The sequence below is a fragment of the Saccostrea echinata genome, unplaced genomic scaffold, assembly GCF_033153115.1.
Source record: "Saccostrea echinata isolate AGI-Se365-2 ecotype Australia unplaced genomic scaffold, CSIRO_AGI_Sech_v1 ptg000016l, whole genome shotgun sequence".
NCBI lineage: Eukaryota > Metazoa > Mollusca > Bivalvia > Ostreida > Ostreidae > Saccostrea > Saccostrea echinata.
In genome coordinates, this window is record NW_026889765.1 from 19437965 (window position 1) to 19458018 (window position 20054).

The following is a 20054-nucleotide window of genomic DNA, read 5'->3' on the forward strand; positions in this document are numbered from 1 at the left end:
TGACATTTCAGTAGAATCCTTTTATAGCCATTTCTCAAGTGGTTTAGCCAATTAATTTTCAGATTTATATAACATACTTAAGAATCTTTAAATTGATCTTAAATAATATGCTATTTTTTCTGTCTAGAGCTCATTCAGCTAAACGTGGATTTTGTGCACTTTTATGTGTCATTATGACCCACTTGTTAAGTCTTTTTCATAGCTCTTCTGGGACTCTTTCCTCTTGTTTTTCATTGCAAATGTCCTTGAAACAAAGAATCTGCGCAGTATAATGTTTTCATACATATTAATCAGCTTTTTCTCGCACTATGCAAAATTAAAACAAACATTAATGATTCTTACAAAATAAAATATAATTATACATAAGCATAAAATAATTATTTTGAAGGCAGACTGTAATAACTGAGAATTCCTACAGAAAATTTCGTATTTAAATTAACTTTGTAGTTATTTCTATTTTTCTTGCTTAGCTGAGCACGATTATCGCTTGAGGAATGCAAGATGTATTTTGTACATTAGGATATGAATGAAGAAAACTTTTAATTAATTGTTTTATGTAAATTATTAGCCAAAAAATAAATTTGAAGCTGACTTTTCGTTTCAGTTTGTGGTCAAAGTCAAAGGTGTTATGGTTAAGCCAAATTCATTTGCATATTCTATGAACAAATCTTTTAATCAAAGTAAAATTGCATACATCATTGAACAAAAGTCACGCTGGTATAGAGGGAAAATGTAATTGCAAGTCCATTTAATGTATACTAAACTAAAAGAAATGTTAATAAAAAGAAATGTTTAGATATAAGTAAGAGGTTATTGATTATATATATATAAAAAATGGTAAATTACTGAATCAATGGATTCTTTATTGAGTAATCTCTTATTTAAAATTTGCATGCGTTTTGCTTGATTGATTGATTGATTGTATATGTATAAACTCGAATCTTTTTCAGCTATTTGATCACGCGTACTAATAATTTAACATTCCGACATTTTACAGGAACATGAACCTTCAGGTGTGTACAAGGAAATTATTTATTTTTAAATTGATACACATAGTTAAGAAACAACAACTGTTCATAGCTGAATGAGGAGACTGAAATACAATGCCTTGATTCAGATAAGATTTATATTTTGCCAACGTATATTACAGGTTCGGCATTTTGTTCAAAAGCATTTTTTCAACAAATCATTCACAGAGAAAAGAAAATCATCGTACTATTCTTAGTTTTACTGAATCTTGTCTTTTTACATCATTTGGATGGCAAACAAGATTGAATCCAAAATTTTATGGTTGTAAGGCTCATTTTTACAATTGCCTATTAGAGGACTTTGGATTTCATTATACTATGGGTAAACCAACTCATACTCATATTTCCGTTTCTAAGGATGAAATTCTTCAAAACTATTGGTCATTTGTGAATATTCGTAATATTCACAACAGCCAAACTGATTTCGAACTAATCTTATCTCTATTGTATTCAAAAATTGTATTGATAAAAATCTTTACAAGAAAAGATGTAGAGCGGGTTCTAATAGATGTTCCATCAAGTCTCTTTCTTTACTCCTCTTGAAAACACAAACATCTGCGAAATAGAAACTTCAGCAGTACTGTTCAACACCATATTCAAAAAGTGGTGTCAATCAGATGTGATTGTCTAAAAAGTAGGACTTTAGAAAATTTGAGATCTTACAATTTTACCAAAATTTGTAGCATTAAAACGCATTTATAGCATTTCTACAACAATTCCTCACAACAAATTAATGAGTATAGGCATGATAGATAACTATTTCTTCAACAAAAATGAAATCCGTAAATTTACATATCTTGTCTTTTATTATCTGTAAACCTATTTTGTTGAAAAACATTCTGATTCTACACCAAGCATTCCGAAGTTGACATCAAAAAGATACCTAACTTCTCATTGACAACATCTATATGCAATAATTGAAGTCCATTTTTTGGAATTCCCAAACAAACAACTAGAGTTTAGAAAACGTGATGACTTCAATTTTTCTGTCATCAACTTCCCTTATTTATGTAGCAATATACCTGCATACTGTTTTCATGTCTCCCAGTTGATACGCAAGAGCATGTTCTACGTACGATCATTTTCTAAAACGAGGCAGGCTACTTATAAATAAGTTGATGATACAAGGATATCAGCAATCTCTTTTTAATTCATAAATAAAGTCGAAATAAAGACCTTGTTCGCAAATAGAGTCCAGGTTATGTCAAATGATGACTGACGTCTTTCAATGAAATATGCAGATAACGAACAGTTATCAAGCTCAAAAGTCCATTAAAGCAATACAAATTTGGAGCAGAGCAAACACGGACCTCTAAAAAATCAGAGGTGGGATCAGGTGCCATTGAGGAGTATAGAAATATAATAGGCCATTATCATCTCAATTATCTACGGATTTTTCCGTTTACCCGAACATGACAAGGAGCACCCGGCGGGTGTGACTGATCGATAGGGGATGCTCACTCCTCCTTGACACTATATTTTTGAAGGTTTGCGTTTGCTCCGCACCTAATTTGATTTGTTTAATTGGACTTTGAGCATGATTACTATTCGCTATCTTCAGATTTAATGTCTACAGCAAATTGTGTTAAATTAAATCACATTATAATCCTAACAAAAGGATACTGGCAAACAATAGTCATATTACTGTAGTGATAACTTTGACACTGTGAAAACTATAGATATAACTATAGTGGTAACTTTGGAAATTTTTCATTTGTTATAGTGATCACTTTGACACAAAATAGCGGTAACCATGAAAATTTGATTTACTATAGTGATAACTTTGACGCTTTGATCTATAATACATGTAGTTCAGATGTTCCTTATATCGGTATGAGGTGAAAACTCGACACATTTTGGTTTGGAATACTTAATAATTTTTTTTATCAGTATGTCTTACCAATGTGCCATTTTAATAGAACAAAACATCAGTGGGGCTTCCATTGAATCAGATTTGTACATATATTTAAAGAAAACACGTATTGGATTGTGAGACAGACCTGTTTTTGCAATAAGAAATATCTTGCCAATATCAATCATTGAATAAATGAGGTTTCCAAGTTAAAAATGGAAGGCACTGCAAGCATACAAAGTAGATGGAATTTCTTTATTGTTAATTAATGCATTACATGAACTGTAACAAATGAAAGAAAAAAAAATTCTACAAAATTGGAAAATATCCAAGTTGTGAAATTATATGTTATTGAGACTTTCTATGATTTTTTATGATTTGTCGATTAAATCCAGGGTTAACGTTGGCATTTTAAATTATTAAAGTACGTTATCACTTTTCACAATTTTTATTTATTATAGAGATAACTTCGACAATTATTTGACTGAATTAAGCTATAATTAACTACAGCTAGTGAATTATAGTAAACCATTTTTTTTATTTAAGATATTGAATTGACCTGCTTTTTATTTATTTCGAAACAGATGAAATTCGTTAAATTCACGCCATCTGAAAATCTTGAAAGAAACTAAGAATTTTGTTCCCTTATTGAACCATACAATTGTTGGATTTATGACTATATTCCCATTAACGCAATAAAATGTCTATTACTTTAAAACTGGCCGATACAATACCTCGCATACTAACAGCATTCATTTGATCAAATTCGCTGAATTTCGATATGAAGTTCTAATATAAAATATACTGACTTGACAAACTGAGTTGACAAACTCGTTTAGCTAACGACCACTTTGACTGGGGTACGCCTGTCTGACCTTGAAGTAACGTCTAAGTGCACAATGCACAAGATGCATAAGGTCATTGACTTTGCCAAGTTTCCTTCAGTGCTACTTGACATACCAAGAGTAATCCCTTGTTGGACTGTTTTGTGGATGACATTTAAGAAGTTTGTCCTTAGGATCAATTAGGCATCTACTTTTTTCCCTTCTAAATCAGTTCACGTATACCCAAAACTCTCGAAAATACTTAAAAGTTATGAATTGCACTTCCACTTTTCAGTTCTCAATCAGTTAATGAAACTTGATACCATTCAATTGATGAGGCACTATTACATGTATAATATTAGTTCAAGATTAAACTGGTACTTGAGGTTATATATATATATATATATATAGAGAGAGAGAGAGAGAGAGCACTTTTGTTGTGTAGATCTTCGTAAATTAGGTACTTATTATTTTAAATACACGTTTCCTAAAGGGCCAAGACTTTATGGAAATTTTAAAGACATAGATATGACATCTTTCCAAAGTAAAAACGAATTTTGAAGCTTTTTTCTGCATTCGGAAAAAAGGCTTTCATACTCTCATACAATTTTACTATAAACAGACTGCATATTTTATCTTCAAAGCATTGGTTGCTAACACCGCGTGTCAATTTAAGGACATACGCAACGTACCTTACCTACTGATAATTTTTCAAGATATTCTTACTTTAAGATTATAGTGCCATCAGATGTTCATAGACAAAAAATCAGCATGCATTACCAGGGGTTTTGAAAAGATATCAATTAATTAAAATTCATGTATAATTCAAAGAAAAATATACAAAAATTACTAAACATATATTCTAGATGTTTTGTTTATCCAAACTTGTTTTAGAAGAATTGTACAACAGCATATATAGACATTAAAATGTAGCACACAGTTCCTTTAAAAATTGGAACTCTTCAACTCCAGGGGAAAAGACAATAAAGTTCAAACTACATTGCGTATGTCCTTAATTTCAACATAGATTCTGTTACATGTAGAAAGTACGATTGGATAGAGTTGCAGAAGGCTACGGTTAAAAAAAATTAATTAATTAAAAGCAGATGGCAGATGACATTAAGTTTATAAAAAAAAATATTGACAAAATTTCAAAAAAACTACCAAACAAACATCAACTGGGAGCGATAAAAGGGGAAACAAATGAGTCCAGTTCTGCATCATTAATTTCTTTGATTCATCGATTTGGGACTCAAAAACTTATTAATCTTTTAGTTTCAAAAATGTATTTCTGAACTACATGTATTTCAAAGATTCTTGCAATAATCAAAGAATCTAATTTATAACTAATATTATTATTATATTGAAAATTGTATCCAATCTTTGTAAAGATCATTTAACACTTTCAAATACTATAGATTTCTAAATATACGCAAGGAATTAATTATCACGTAATTTCGCAAGAGGCACCACTCGCGAAATAAAATTACTTGATTTTATTTCCATGGTGCTGAAATAAATGTAAAATCTCTTGATCAATTAATTAGGGAGACTGCTGTTCTGCCTCAGGGAATGGTGAAATTTGAATAGAAGGAAAATAAGGTTTCACTTAGTTTTTATGCTTATTCATAAACAATTTTGTAAAATGATAATTATAACCTTGAGTACTTTTCTCGTCTTTGGTAGATTTTTTTTCTTTTCTAGTTCGTCACATAATTTTGACTTTAAACTTATCCTAGAAACCTGTGATTATTCCCTCTGCACATTTTGAGTATTTTCTAAATTGGAATCGCCATAATCAGTTAACTTTTCACAATATCTCTGGTCATCATTATGACCTTGCTTGTAAATACAAACTATTGCTTGGTCATATTCTATTAAAATATTGTTCAAATTTAAAAAAAAAAATGTCAAAACCCTTAATAATATCACAAAATATAAATCTAAGATATTTTTTTCAAGCTATAATGGTCTAAAAAATTTTTAGAATTGGTTACAGGTTTAAGTCTTTTATGTGGTAGCAAATTTTATTGTATTCGGCTAAAACTGTAGTAGTAGCTCATGTAGCATTATGAGAGAGAAAAACAGACGGGGGTGACAAACACATAATATTTTGACCAGCAGAGCTAAAATTTAAACTCAAATACTCCCACTGCGAAATTTTTTCTCACTGAAAAATTTCCTCATGAGACAGGTTACTAGATGGTGTAAATATGAATGTCTCAACCAAAACTTTTCTGAAATTTTTCACACAGAATCTAAATAAGTGCCAACCAAGGGAGATGGGGCCTTAACACTCTCACCCCCTAGTCACTGCAGGGGGGGGGGGTCTTTACTCAAAACTTGTACTTTATTGTTCATTACATAGAGTCTTCTGTCCTATTCCATCACTTCACCTTCACTTACATAGCAAAAGAGCATTAAGATCATAATACTTTTTTCAGATGTTTTAATTCAAATGGTTGATATAGGTGAAACATGAGAAGACACAAATATAAAATGACAGTTTACATCTATAGAGTCAGTAGCACTTGTTCCTATCCTATGTGACACATCAATCCATTCTTCCCTTGAGTTCTGTAGTTGTGACTTTGTCTTTCTCACTGTTAATTAAAGTATTCAGTTTAGTTTTGACACAGTTACATAAAGGTTACCATAGAGTTACAGTGTTACCCAGAAGTTATACATGCAATTCAAAGATAATAACAATATACTCAAAAATATTTTATCGACACTATTTTGGCATTGTAAATTTTTTATACCATTTTTTCGCATTTTTCTGCTGGTTTAACTATTATAAAATTAAGTTAAATTTTGATTGTGTTGCTCCAAAATTTGTATTTATATAAACTGCATTGTTTATCAATTATGTGCAGTGATACTTAGATATCATAACTGTTAAGATGACCAAACTTAGATATTACAATTTTTTGACAAGGTATTTCAATGTAACAGAACATTTTTCCATGTGCATAACTTTTGTAAAGTCTGCCCAGCTGAGGTCAGCCGACCAAATCATTTAATCAACGGAGGACTCATACACACGATTTTTGCAAGCCAAATACATGAATGCCCATCTTCTTAGGTAATTAATATTTTAAAAACTATATTCAATACATATACATGCAAAGAGAGATAACTCTTTATACACAACTGGATAAATTGTGAATTTAGCAGCAAAGACAACTTCTCCAAAATTAGAAAGAATTACGCATGGTAACTCCCGATTCCCGCCTACATCTTACAACCATTTAATTCAATATTGATGACAATTTGGCCATAAAATCTTTGTTTAATACAAAGAACAGTTCAATTGTAATTGATTAATTATTTTAATTCCAGTGCTAAATAGTAAAATATCCCTAATTCCAGATCTTGAAATAAGGGGGGTAGACGATATTTTCCACTGAATATAAAGCATCACCATATTCTGAAATAGTCTTGGGTATGAATAAATGTTTCTTAAATCTTTTTCTTATGTTTTATGCATATAAAATTAAGCATATATATTAGTAAAATATAATGTTTCAGTTGTAAAGCACTTGGAAATTGCTGAAAAAATAAGCATTTTTGTCGTTTTTTGTATATAAACATGTTCCCCCCCCCCCCCCCCCATGAAACACAAAAAGCTTTGGTATGAATTTGTGAAATGACAGTCCATATTACCCGTAAAAAGGAATTTTTGTTTCACGGGGGGGAAAGATGTTTTAAAAATATTTTCCGTTTTCCGTTGATTTCTATAGTGAAAAACACGAGTTTTACCAAAATTTTAGAGTTATCTTTCGTTGTTTTCCCAAAGAAGTAATGTTTTATGAAAATCCATATAAATATCAATATAAATATTAAAAATCATTCGAATATCTTAAGTTTTGAAAATTGACTTGGAGGTAGGCGGGAGAACAATACTATCGTTCGCAGTTCTTTTATTTCTAATTTAAATGTACATACTTTTCCACAATGCTTATACTTGTATAATAATTCAAATTGATAATGCTTTGTTTCACATGACTTACATGATATGAACAATCCCTCCCCAGCCTGACACTGCATCACGATCTACAGCATTTAGCAGGGCTTGAGATATAGACTCAAACAGTTCCTGTGGCTCCTAAAAATATACATATACATGTATTAATGAGATCTATAATCAACATATTTTCATGTCCATTCAAAGATGTATCAAGGATGTATATTAATTAAATGATCATGTTTAATTCTGTCAAGATGAAACCAAAAATATTCTTTAATTATTGTTGCAGGAAAAATATAGGGGTATGTTAATTAATTGTTACGCCATATCAAAAATCTTTTTTCACAATCTTTTGTAAAATAGTTTTTTTTTTCAGATTAAAATTTGCAAATGAATCTTAAAAATAAAATATGTATGCAAACGATGAAGTTCAGAATTGAAATAAACAATAAAAGCTTGAAATAAAAGCATTTTTTCAAGATTTTTAATAGGATACTGTATGTGTACATAAGTTGGCATATTCAAAATTTAGTGCAATCACTGGGTATGGAGTTGTTGGCAAAATCATGAATTAGCGCTATACATATCCGTTAGTATTTTGTATTTATAAATGATTTCTTAGCGGTATTCATGAATTAACGCACCGTTGTCTGTGCCAAATCTGCTAAAATATGAAGCCTGCTTTTTTAAGTACACATACAGTAATTATAAGTTAAAAGTCGCTCTAGGTAAGCTTTAACACTTATTATGTAATATCTTATAAATACATACCATGTTTGGCTCCCAGACGGACTCACACATGCCATACATTTGTTCTGAACAAGTTCCACTAACAACAAAATCATCTGTAACCATGGGGCAGCCAATCAAATCCATGGAGGCAATGAAAGGTTCAAAGGTTTTAGGGTCAAGTCCAGCAATGACTGGTTCAACAAAATAAGGGCCAAATCTGTTCAGAGAAAAATGACTATAAGAAAACTTTTAGGTCAGAGAATTCAAAGCATAGAAGTTACATTGTATATATTATGGAATATAAATGTACAGTCCCTTTTATATACATTTGGAAATATAGAATTTTTTTTAAGCAATAGATGACGAGGAAAAAATAACCTATGGCATATAATATGATATGGCAAACATGAAAACTACAATTTTGTTTCAATGTTGGTAGAAAACCTATAGGGGCATTTTAATTCATCATCATTCAAATATGTAGCTGTGTACAGCTGAATAAAATAAAAATTTACTGATCTATGAAATTTCTTTACATCTTTTACAAAGTATACGGTTCAGTCTAGCTTCAACTTATTAAATGATATCATAAATGAATAAAGACAAAAAGAAATACAAAAAATTTACTATAATTAAATCTTAAAAACATAAGGTTTGCTGAACAATTAATTCTTCATCTGACATTAAATCTGTACACACATGCACACTTAAAGAAAGTCAAATTAACTTTACCTCCTTTCATATAGAAGATTTGACACCATGCTTAGAAATGTTTTAGGTTTAATTCTTCTGTTTTCTCGTAATTCGTATAAATTTAATCTGAATTCAAGACGCTGATGCCTGCAAAAAAAAAAAACAGAAACAATGAATTCAATACATAGGTCATACTAATACTTTTACATATATATTGATTTTCAAAAGCTTACTTGAAAAACTGGAAAAAGATCTCTATATGTTTTATTTTTTTAGTTTGTTTTTGGTAGGGAGAGGGTGGGGGAGGGGGTATGGTCAATTTATCAATAACAAAATTATGAATTTCAAATCACAAGACTGCTGTGAAACACACATATAGCAGGCTTTCTCTTCCTGCAAGCAAAGAACTTGTTTACAGATTGAAATAAGCAGGACACATACACTGTTTGGACATCTGTGGCCAGACCAGGTAAACCAATATAAAGTCGAGGTCCCATCTCAAATATCTTCTGGAAGTTTGTACTGACAGTTTGTGCCTGTATTCCGAACCTTCGGTCTGACGCTATGGCGACACAGTCTCTGCCTTTCATGGCAATGATAGCTGCTCCATTATATTCAAGAATCGACTGAAAAAAAAAGCAATAGAAAACTTAAATATTCAAAGAAACAATCAAAAAATTAGAAAAGGATCTCAAGTGTCAGCTGAGTTTCACCATTCATTGTGACTTTTTTAAAGGCTGGAATGAGAATCAGATCCAGGACTCCTGCATGAAGCAGCTGGATACTTTAGCCTGCAGAACTGTAGCTCTCTGATTGAGAAAATTTGGACATATAAACCAGAATGCTACAGCTAAATAAAGCTATATAGCTACTTTAAGCTATATAGCTAAATCAAGAGATTGTGGTGGACCTGGTTAATCAACTTAAAGCAGAATGATGGGAATTATTATGGTTCTACTCTTTGAATCCAATGAAATTTAAAGAGAGGTGAGAAATTTTTCTACGCAGAATATATATTCATTATCATATAGAGAACATTCCCCGGTGGAGTGGATTTTCTTTTAATTGAATTTAGAGAACCTGCTTTTGGACCATTTTCCACTGACACCGTCCGGCACACGTTCTTTTAATGTTTACTTTTACACTTCATAGAATTCACGTTGAATTTTTATTTTCTCTGAGAAGAATTCTGTAAGTGAGTTACTCAAACCATAAACTGCTGAATAAACAAACGGAAAAAGAAAAAGACAAAAGCTAAACCTACCATGTTTCAGTTCTTGCAAGTCACCAGCAATCTTAGTTACAATCTCGATCCCGATCTGCACAAAAAAAATTGAATTTTTTGGTGTATCATCTATTCTCATAAATAAACATATTCATATCATATGAATATGATAAAACAATGACTTAAAAGTTTATTTTTTTCTTTTTTAAAGAATAACCAGTATATATAACTCGATTTTTATTTTAAATCGGGATCGAAATTGATTAAATTGTAAAAGACAGCAAAATATGCAACCGTGCCGGAATTCATGAAAGCAAAATCGATATTTCTTTTTTCCTTTAGAACATAGTTTTACTAATCGGCCGAATATTTCAAAATGTTATTATCACTTCTAGATCCCTGGGGTCCTATTACGAGATGTCTTGAGAGTGTGTTCATTCGCCTATATCCTGGCGCGGCCCTTGATTTTTCCCCATTTTACCAATGGTTCTTTACGGTAACTAGTGGGTTCGCCCCGATTACATGTTCGCTCTGAGTTTTTTCGCCTCCAGTTGTGTCGCCGTAATTATACTTGCAACCTTGTGTGGATTTTAGCAGTGTGCTATGACAAATCGCCAATGTTCTATGTTTGAAGTTTTTACTTGTGTCTTATATGAAAGGTTTTTTTTTTTTTTTTTTTTTTTTATTGTAACGTTATCCAAAGCGATTTACCAGTTTAACAGTTATATACATCTGATTGTTTATTGGAATCAAATTGAAACGACTAATCTAATTTTATTTATTTTACATATTGTAAAATAGATGAGTTGTTATTTTCCCGTGCTTATGATATTTGAAAAGAAAAGTTCTTCTCCTCTGTCGTTACTCGTTAAACTGAACGGCAACTTATAATCATGATAATTGAATTTAGTTTAAAATGATCATTAATTTTGTTAACCTAAAACCTGCTGATCAAACGACTTTTGCTTAACATGCTTAAATAAACATCAAGTAGTGTACACTGATTGAAGAAATCACGTGGGTGAATCCACTTGGGGCGAACAGGGAAATGATGCCAAACCACTCAGAGCGAACAGGTAATGGGGCAAAACCACTCGGATTCTTGTTTACAACATATTTCGAAGGTGACGTTTTGACAGTTTTTAAATTCTTCGTAAAGTCATTTGTTGAGCCTTTAAATCTTTGACTTTAGGAAGTCATGCAAATGCTACATACAGTTTAATATATGTATACTATCTAGGCTTCCCACCGCCTGCACAACTCTTTTTAGCTATGTTTTTAGTGAAATTAGGTCCCTGGTATTTTAGCTATTTTTAGCATATTTGGAAAGTTTATTTTCTGTTTAGCATTTTTAGCTCTTTGTTGACTTTTTTATTTGTTTAACCTCTTCCCCAGAACTAATGGATCAGCTTTACTTTAGTGACTGAAAGAAATCAGTGATAGTAGGCCTACAAATCATAGGCACCGGTGGATTTTTATCAGTTTTATAAAGTATAAACCACTAGAAGGACTGTCAAATCTGTAGCTAGTAAAGCCTCATGACATGTAACTAGGCACCCGTATAGCAGCTCAAGGTCAAGATTTATGTTTTCAAAAGTAGGTCAAACTCCAAGGTCAAGGTCATGACTTTCAAAAATAATTGTATCCAAAGAATGCAGGTCTTGTCATAAGGAATATGCAATGTCGTTGTGACCACAGGCACTTTGTCTGTAAAGAAAGTTTACCCCATTGCATAATAACATGAGTATTTAACTCGATCAGAATTATACATTCCCCCCCCCCCCCCCACACCCAACACACACACACATACACACACACTTTCCTGAGAACTGCTGTCATTTTCGCCTTCAGAAAAAAATGTCTTTTCTTAATTGATTTCTTTCCACTTATTTAATTCTTTAAATGTTCAAAATAAATCAAACAAAAAAGGTGAACATTGTTTACAAATTCCAGACACAAACTGGGACATTTGATATTCTACTGACTGTTCTTCCTTATCTAATTTAATACATGTACATGTATTTATAGTGTTTGAATAATATGTACATATATTGCACTATGATTTTTATTCACTGAAATCCCCCCCCCCCCCTTAAAATAGTATTTTTGCTTCCTTATTATGGTTCTTATGCTAGCAATAAATTTCCTTGTTTTTTTGTTGTTGTTTTTTATCCCTGAACAAATAGGAATTAAAATATGTGTTCAGAATATATTTTTCATTTATAATAATTAAATATCACATACATGTATATTCAAATGGAGTTATTGTTTTAAAAGATGATTGCTGCGTGGTATGTATATTAGATATCATTTTAAAGATTATTTTTTCCCTTTCAGATTTAAATGTAACCCAATTTAACAAAAGTTACAAGAAAGTTCTTGCTGCACAAAAATATGAATGCTTGAATCCCAAGAAGATTTAAAAGAATACGGGAAAAAAATGTGATTTATCGTCAAGGATATGTGGCTGTTTATCATATATAATGCAACTTAAGATTATGTGAATTACCAGAGATATTTTGATTTGAATTTCTAAGTTATATCAATTAAAATGTCTCACCCAGCATACAGTGAAAATGGTTATATACCAACTTATGGTGAGTCATTGCATTGATTTAATTAACAATTTACAGTGCAGTTTTAATTACTATTTTGAGCAGGAAAATTTGTTGTTGAATCAACATTTATACATTCAAACTCGTTATAATTTGATCAATCACTTTTATAGATGTTATTTAAAAAATGTATGTAAAAATAAAAATATTTTTTAAAAAATATTTTTTAAAAACATTTTCTGAATGATATACATCATTTTTCATATGTATATATTTCTTTTAGGAAACCCTATTCAAAAAGTCAAACGAAATTCCAGTTTAGATGCTAGAGTGGTCCAGCAACCTTATACCTTTGTTCAAAATGGAGACCAAATTTTTAACAGGCAGTCATCCTTAGAAATTGATGGTGTTGAAAACATGGACACGAATGATGATCATTTATCTATCCAGGTTGTCAATGACAACTCAGGGTTTGAGTCTGAGGGTGTAGAACCAGGCAGTCTGTCATCTGGGCACCAGTCAGGAATTAAAGCCAAACCTGACTCATTACATAGGTATTAAATGTACATGTAGCCAGTACAGGTATCTTAATATGCTTGATCTTTAACCTTGAGAAGTGGGTCAAAAGACCTTGAAAAGTGGGTCAAGATCAAATGTTACACTTAACACATAATATAGCATGTTTTAGTATGCAAACACACATGTACATTTCTTAAAATATATGTTTCCAAGCTAATTTGAAAATTGAATATAGTGAATATAGTTGAAATATATGATGAAAACATGGCATTGCATAATAAGAAGTTTCATTGCAGATCTGTTGTTTTCTGGTCAGAAAAATTGGGTTGAATGGCCATCTCACTTTTTTCTGAGCAGTGAGCTACTGATCTGCAGCTGTAAGAAATTGCTATGCAGCAAGGATGCACGTTAAGTTTACATAAAGAAAAAGCATCAGAGTCAAGCTGGAAAAAATCTAGCAATCAAAATATTGATTAAGGGAAACAGCTAGAGAGGTGCACACTTGTCTTGTATCCATCAGTAGAATATGATAAAGGAATGGGGAAAAAATATTGATTACTAAGTATATTAATTGCTGAAATTGCAACTCAACTGAAAATGAGGGAAGGTATATATGTAAATTATGTAATATTTTTTTGTGAAAATACATTTAGTTACAATATGCTACAATTTGAATCATTATACAAATACATGTATAATTCTATTACATATTTCTTTAATTCAAACATAAGATATTTTCTTTTTGTAGACCAAAACAGACCGAGCCAATTTCCATGCCTCGAGCCCTGTTCAAATCTACTGACTATAAGATGGACCATCTCAAAAGAGGAAGGGCCCTTATTATCAACAATATGACCTATGCTGATGTTCGACAGAGACCAATGCGAGACGATTCGATCAAAGACGCCTCAGCCGTGGCAAACTTACTGGAGAATTTGCTGTTTGAGCCAGTTACCCAGAGCTGTGGTAAAAAGGACATCGTTGTCAACGACGTAACATCAGTGCACCTGGAGAAGCTTATTCGTGATGGTACGTAATTTTTGTCTTTAATTAAGAACCTTTTATCATCCACTGTACACTACACTAAAGAGTTCTGATTCTGAGGTATTTTTATGCAGTTAAGAGTTATCTGCGGATAAATCTAAAATAAGATGAATTAAAATCTACAGTGCACTGTTCCATTTATAATCAATTCAAGCATTCTTAACGTTTTGAATTAATTGAACACTTAATTTATATGCATTTATTTTCCTAACTTAAGTAAACAATAGTGATTTCACTTAAGATAAATGGTTAAGGTACCTATGATGAAAATGAAATAGATACATGTAAGCTCATTATTTTATTTTCTCCTGAATACCCAGTGCTGATATGTACATGTATGTCTCTTACAGTATAGCATTTTGAATACTAAGTACACTGTTATTGGAAAATTAAATAAATGTATTCTGCTAGTTGCAATAGCTTAAATAAATGTATTCTGTTAGTTCCAATAGCTCAAAAGAAACAAATTCAATGATGATTTTCCTTTTAATTTTTTTTTTTAAGCGACCAATCCTGCACTGAATGACTACAGTGATTATGACTGTTTTGTACTGGTCGTCCTCAGTTACGGAATAGATGGCGCTGTAATGTGTCCTGACAGTACAACTGATAAACTGATTCCTGTTGAACAAATCATAGAGCCATTCAAAGCCGACAAATGTCCGTCCTTGGCCATGAAGCCCAAACTTTTCTTCATGCAGGTAATTCTTCAAGTTTATAATGGTCAAATTGTGATATGAGGTTAAAAAATTGATTACTGATAAAAGAATTATAAAAAAAAAGTCAATGTTTTTGCAAATGCTTTTACAGTGTGTTTGATTCACTTATTCCATTTGTTGTAAATGAAACAAATAATCAAGAAGGATTTCGTTTGTATTTAAATTAACATATTTTGACAATGGAATGTCTGATTTTATTTGAACACTTTGGTCATTGGATTTTCAAAAGACAGTAATGTGTAAAAACAAAAAATTTTTACATCTATCTCTAAAGTTGTAAGCTAGAGAGATACCGGGGTATTTTTGATCAGGCTTGAGCATATTTAACAGAACTTTTGAAAAAAAGAGTAAAATTGCTCACTTTAAAAGCAATGTAGTACAGTTAAAGGGAGACAACTCTTAAAAAATGGACTGAAAATTATTTATCGAGTCAAAAAAAAAAATAATTCATTGAACAATTTCAATAACTTTGACTCTCACTGTTCATACTTTTAAACAGTTACTCCTCAGTACATGTATATTTTTTTCTATTTTGATCAAACATTTATGTATTTCAGTTGTGTCCAGCCTTCACTTACAATATAGCTGACTCTCTAACTGGGAGTGGTGCGACCTCAACAGAACCAGAGCTCCGCAAGATTCCCACAGATTCTGACATACTTGTTCAGATTTCTACATTACCAGGTGATTATTCTGACCCTTTGATCATAATTAGGGATGGGTATCGCCAAAAATTACGTTTCGCGATATATATCACGATTTTTTCCCAAAATATCACGATAATATCATGATATTCTTACAAGCAGTTTTTACAATGATTTTAGATAAATATTCATAATTTTTCCTAAAAATATGCTGGAAAAAAATAGCCACTTTTTTTGAAATTCATTTATTTTATTTACATAGTATAAAGCATGTTTGGATGCTAGGGTGCCGTTCTTTTACACTTTTAACATTTTTACACATCCTGTTATTGTGATTTGAAAGATTAATCAAATAAATGAACAATTTCTGGAATTTATAATTATGTACCTAAATACCAATATTTTAGTCTCCACATCACGATACGTATCATGCAATTAAAAATCGCGATATACCGGTATACCAATAAAATCACACATCCCTAATCATAATCATTTTACAATTTCAACTCCTGTTAAGTGAAATGTAGAAGAAGCATTTTGAATTTCAATGTTACATTTTCAGATACATGTACAGTAATCAAGGTTATAGGGAAATCTTTGGAGTCAGCGGAAAATGTCATTTTCATTTATCCAATTAAAATTTTGCATTTTGTAACTCTTGAAAAAAATTTTATTACAAATGTTTTATTTAGGTACATATGGTTGGTATGAGGATGACGATGCATTGTCTTGGTACATTGAGGGATTAAAAGAAACGTTACAGAAAAACTGTTATGATCCCTTACGGAGAGGTCAAAAGTCACGAGAAATTTACGACATCCTTCTCCACGTAAACAGACTTTATCTTGATAAACTCAGAGAGCAAGGAATCTGCCCCAGCAAGAGTTATTCAGCGCCTGCAGTGACATCCACTCTGACAAAAGACCTGTATTTTTTGCCAAAAAAGAATGAGGGTTCAAGGATGTACTAATTTCTTTTTTTAAACCATGCTTTTTAGCTCACCTGAGCTGAAGGCTCAAGTGAGCTTTTCTGATTAAAATTTGTCAGCTGTCTGTTGTCCTTATCATTGGCGTCGTCATTGTCGAAAACTTTCTGAAAACATCCAGTTTTTAGGGTAATAAAACCAGAACTGTACCCTCTTTGCTCAAACCATGACCCCGGGGGTAGAGTGGGACCACAAAGGGTGATCAAAATGATCAGGAATGTATAGGAAAAATCAATAATAATCTTTTCTCAAGAACAAGAAAGCCATGATTAGTCATTTTTATATAAAAGTATTCTTAGGTAATGTATATTCAAATTTGTTCAAATCATGATGTCCCAGGAGTAGAGAGGGGCCATAACAGTGGATCAAAGTTATACAAAGAAATATATAGGAAAAGTCATTACAAATCCTCTTAAGAATAGCAAAGCATGATTAGTCATATTAATTCAGAACTATCATCAGGTAGTGTAGATTCAAGTTTGTTCAAATCATGTTCTCCGGGGATAGGGTAGGGGCACAATAGAGATCAAACGTATAGAAAAAATTTTTTTTGAAAAATCTTCTAAAGCAATGAGTCAAAAAAGTAAAAAAAATATGGAAGCATGCTCAGTTAGTGTAGATTCAAATGTGAACAAATCATCCTTCCCCTCTTTCCCCCGGGTGGGGTAATACTGAATTGATTTTTGCTTTTTCTTAGCCAATGTGCTTAGGTGAGCGATGTGACCCATAGGCCTCTTGTTTATGAATACTTGTATGTTGGCAGCAACATACTGTGCTTTGATGAATTTTTCAAAGTTGTTACCATAATACATGTAGACAGAATTAATGTTTGTTGTTGTTAATTTCATGATATCAATTTTGTTAAAAGTTAGTTACATGTACATATACATATGTGTAAATATTTACATTTACAACTGTTTTTTATGTAATAACTCTTCAAAAGTTAAGCATGTTGGTTTCTCAGTATTTACAACTGAATGCAAATTTCACCAAGTGAAAGGCCAAGTGCTAAATTTGCATGTAAATTTCACTGGCTGTTATTTGGCATAACCTCAGTGGACAGGGACTGTGGAAATAAACATGGAATGCATCGTGTATTTCATATCTATTAGACAGCATTTATTATTATAACTCCCCCCCCCCCCCAGGCTTGAAAAGCGGGGGTTATATAGTGGTGGAGGTGTCCATGGGTCTGTCTAGCTGTACTTGCGTCCATCTGTTATGCATTGGGGTACCCATCTCTTTTCCGCATTTCCTTTTTTTGTCACTAAATAAACTTTCATGTAACTTTCACAGAAACTATTACATACTGCCATTGTGCACCTCCTATTTTACTTTTTGATTGGACATATATTTCGAGTTTCCCATGGCAAAATGTGGACACTGTCATTCTTTCAATGATATTGGGGGTACCCATCTCTTATCCGCAGGTTCTCCTATACCACTGAATAAAATTTAGCGATACTTTCAAAGAATCTTTTTTTGCACAGTGCCATTGTGCACCTCTAATTTTACTTTTTGATTGGACACATATTCCAGGGTCAGGGGTTCTGAAATGTGGGAGGGGGAAATCTTTATTGATTATATAGTGGTTATATAGTAAAGTGCATTATATCTTCTCTGCTCCTGGGTATGAAGCAAAACAAAGTAAGTGCATAGTTGTGTCTTTTCCAAAATTGTGAATTTCATGGCCTTTGGACCAGCGGGGTGTGGTATTAGGCCAGGGTTCCATTGATTATATGGTGAAAATGAATTAATTCTTTGAAAATCTCTGCTCCTGAGTAATACGCAGGTAAACTAATTGCATGGTTTTGATGAGCAAGTGTGCTCCTTCCAAAATTATGAAATTTGTGGCCCCAGAGTAAGGGTTCATGTGTGTGTCACTGTGTGTGTAAAGGGGGCTGTATTGATAATGTTAAAGAAATGCATTTCTTTGGAAATTTCTTCTCCTTGGCATTAAACAAACAAACTCTATGCATAGTTATAATGCTCTTCTAAAACTGCAAATTACATGTACATGGCCTCTGGGTCAGGGATTTTGATGTTAGGGCAGGGTTCTATTGATTTTACAGTAAAAGTGCATTATTTCTTAGAAAATCTTCTCAGCTCCTTGTTATTTAGCAAATAAACTAAGTGTGTGGTTATGATGAGCATTGTGCTTCTACAAATATTATGAATTTCATGGCCCCTGGGCCAGGGGTTCTGGTGTTAGGGCAGGGCTCTATAGTGAAAATGCATAGATTCTTTAAATATCTTTTTCTCCGACTCTGGGTATTTAGTGGACAAATTAATTGCATGGTTACGATGAGAAAGGATGCCTCTTTTCATAATAAAGAAATTCTTAGCCCCTGGAATATGATATGAAAAGCTTCATTTGAATTCCAAGCAGTCAAATATTTTTGAGAATGTTTTAAATTTATAACACCCCCCCCCCCCCAAAAAAAGAAAGAAAAGCTGCTTTAACTGTATTGATACTTCTGGGACAAAAGCAGTGTCATTTCAAAGATGAGGCAAATTTTGTGGATTAAAAATCAAAATACAGAGTAGGCCTTTGCATTTAAAAGAAAGAAAAAGAAAAGACCAACAAGAATACTGTTCCAATTAGTTTTTTTTTTTTCAAGCCCGTGCGCTCTGCCTCCATCTTAATATTAATCATTATGTTAAATCAATATATGTAGATTAAATGAATATTATCTATTTCTAGACTTTAAAGGTATTGTAACATCTGATATAATGTAATATACGTGTATAAAAAATAAAATGAAATGTTAGATTTTTGTGTTTTAATGTATTCATTTGTAAAACGAAAATCTCCTTAGTTTCTAGAATTTGCGAATGTTCTAAAGATAGGACTTTTCTGTAAATCAATCGCGTTTCAAAGCTATCAAAAAAAAACTACTTATCGACTCCACAAAAATAATAGAGATTTGAATAACTCCGCCATAATTGATAGCGTGACACTATATGAAATATAGACAATCAACAATGTAATGACGAACCAGGGGTAGACAAGTAAACACAAACTGTTTTTAACAGGTTCAGGGAGAAAAGCGAGGAAGAGATTAGGCAGATATGGCGAGAAGTAAAGAAAAAATTATGTTATAACAATGTCATGTTCATTAACAACGTGAGGTAATCCAAAATCGGTGAAAATTTTTATTTACGTACATGTATATCATATATATTTACTAGTACATTCGATTTGAGTTCGTAATTGGGGGGGGGGGGGGGGGGGGCTCAGATTCCCTATATATAGCTTTAACA

The 20054-nt window shown here is 32.0% G+C and overlaps 2 protein-coding genes across 2 annotated transcripts; one reads left to right on the top strand and one right to left on the bottom strand.

Annotated features, from left to right (window-relative positions):
- Positions 1-6136: 6136 nt before the first annotated feature.
- Positions 6137-9723, bottom strand: LOC133188987 (proteasome subunit beta type-3-like). Its single transcript, XM_061324443.1, has 5 exons — positions 9541-9723; positions 9139-9246; positions 8446-8623; positions 7718-7812; positions 6137-6307 (listed from the first exon to the last, which is right to left on the bottom strand). Exons 1-5 carry the CDS (start codon positions 9687-9689, stop codon positions 6259-6261), a joined length of 579 nt encoding a protein of 192 aa, XP_061180427.1. The 5' UTR covers positions 9690-9723; the 3' UTR covers positions 6137-6258.
- Positions 9724-11417: 1694 nt separating this feature from the next.
- On the top strand, positions 11418-19564 carry LOC133188537 (caspase-7-like). Its single transcript, XM_061324006.1, has 7 exons — positions 11418-11448; positions 12662-12921; positions 13163-13433; positions 14147-14427; positions 14947-15143; positions 15719-15845; positions 16498-19564. Exons 2-7 carry the CDS (start codon positions 12876-12878, stop codon positions 16773-16775), a joined length of 1200 nt encoding a protein of 399 aa, XP_061179990.1. The 5' UTR covers positions 11418-11448; positions 12662-12875; the 3' UTR covers positions 16776-19564.
- The last annotated feature ends 490 nt before the right edge of the window (positions 19565-20054 follow it).

Excerpts from the sequence above, each read along its gene's own strand:
- LOC133188987 (XM_061324443.1), bottom strand. The coding sequence starts at position 9,689 with ATGAAAGGCAGAGACTGTGTCGCCATAGCGTCAGACCGAAGGTTCGGA. Across the intron at positions 9,247-9,540 it reads GCCACAGATGTCCAAACAGT|GCATCAGCGTCTTGAATTCA; the intron begins GTATGTGTCCTG and ends TTTTTTTTGCAG. Across the intron at positions 6,308-7,717 it reads GGAGGGATTGTTCATATCAT|TGAGAAAGACAAAGTCACAA; the intron begins GTAAGTCATGTG and ends TTTAATTAACAG.
- LOC133188537 (XM_061324006.1), top strand. The coding sequence starts at position 12,876 with ATGTCTCACCCAGCATACAGTGAAAATGGTTATATACCAACTTATG. Across the intron at positions 12,922-13,162 it reads TGGTTATATACCAACTTATG|GAAACCCTATTCAAAAAGTC; the intron begins GTGAGTCATTGC and ends TATTTCTTTTAG. Across the intron at positions 15,144-15,718 it reads CCAAACTTTTCTTCATGCAG|TTGTGTCCAGCCTTCACTTA; the intron begins GTAATTCTTCAA and ends TATGTATTTCAG.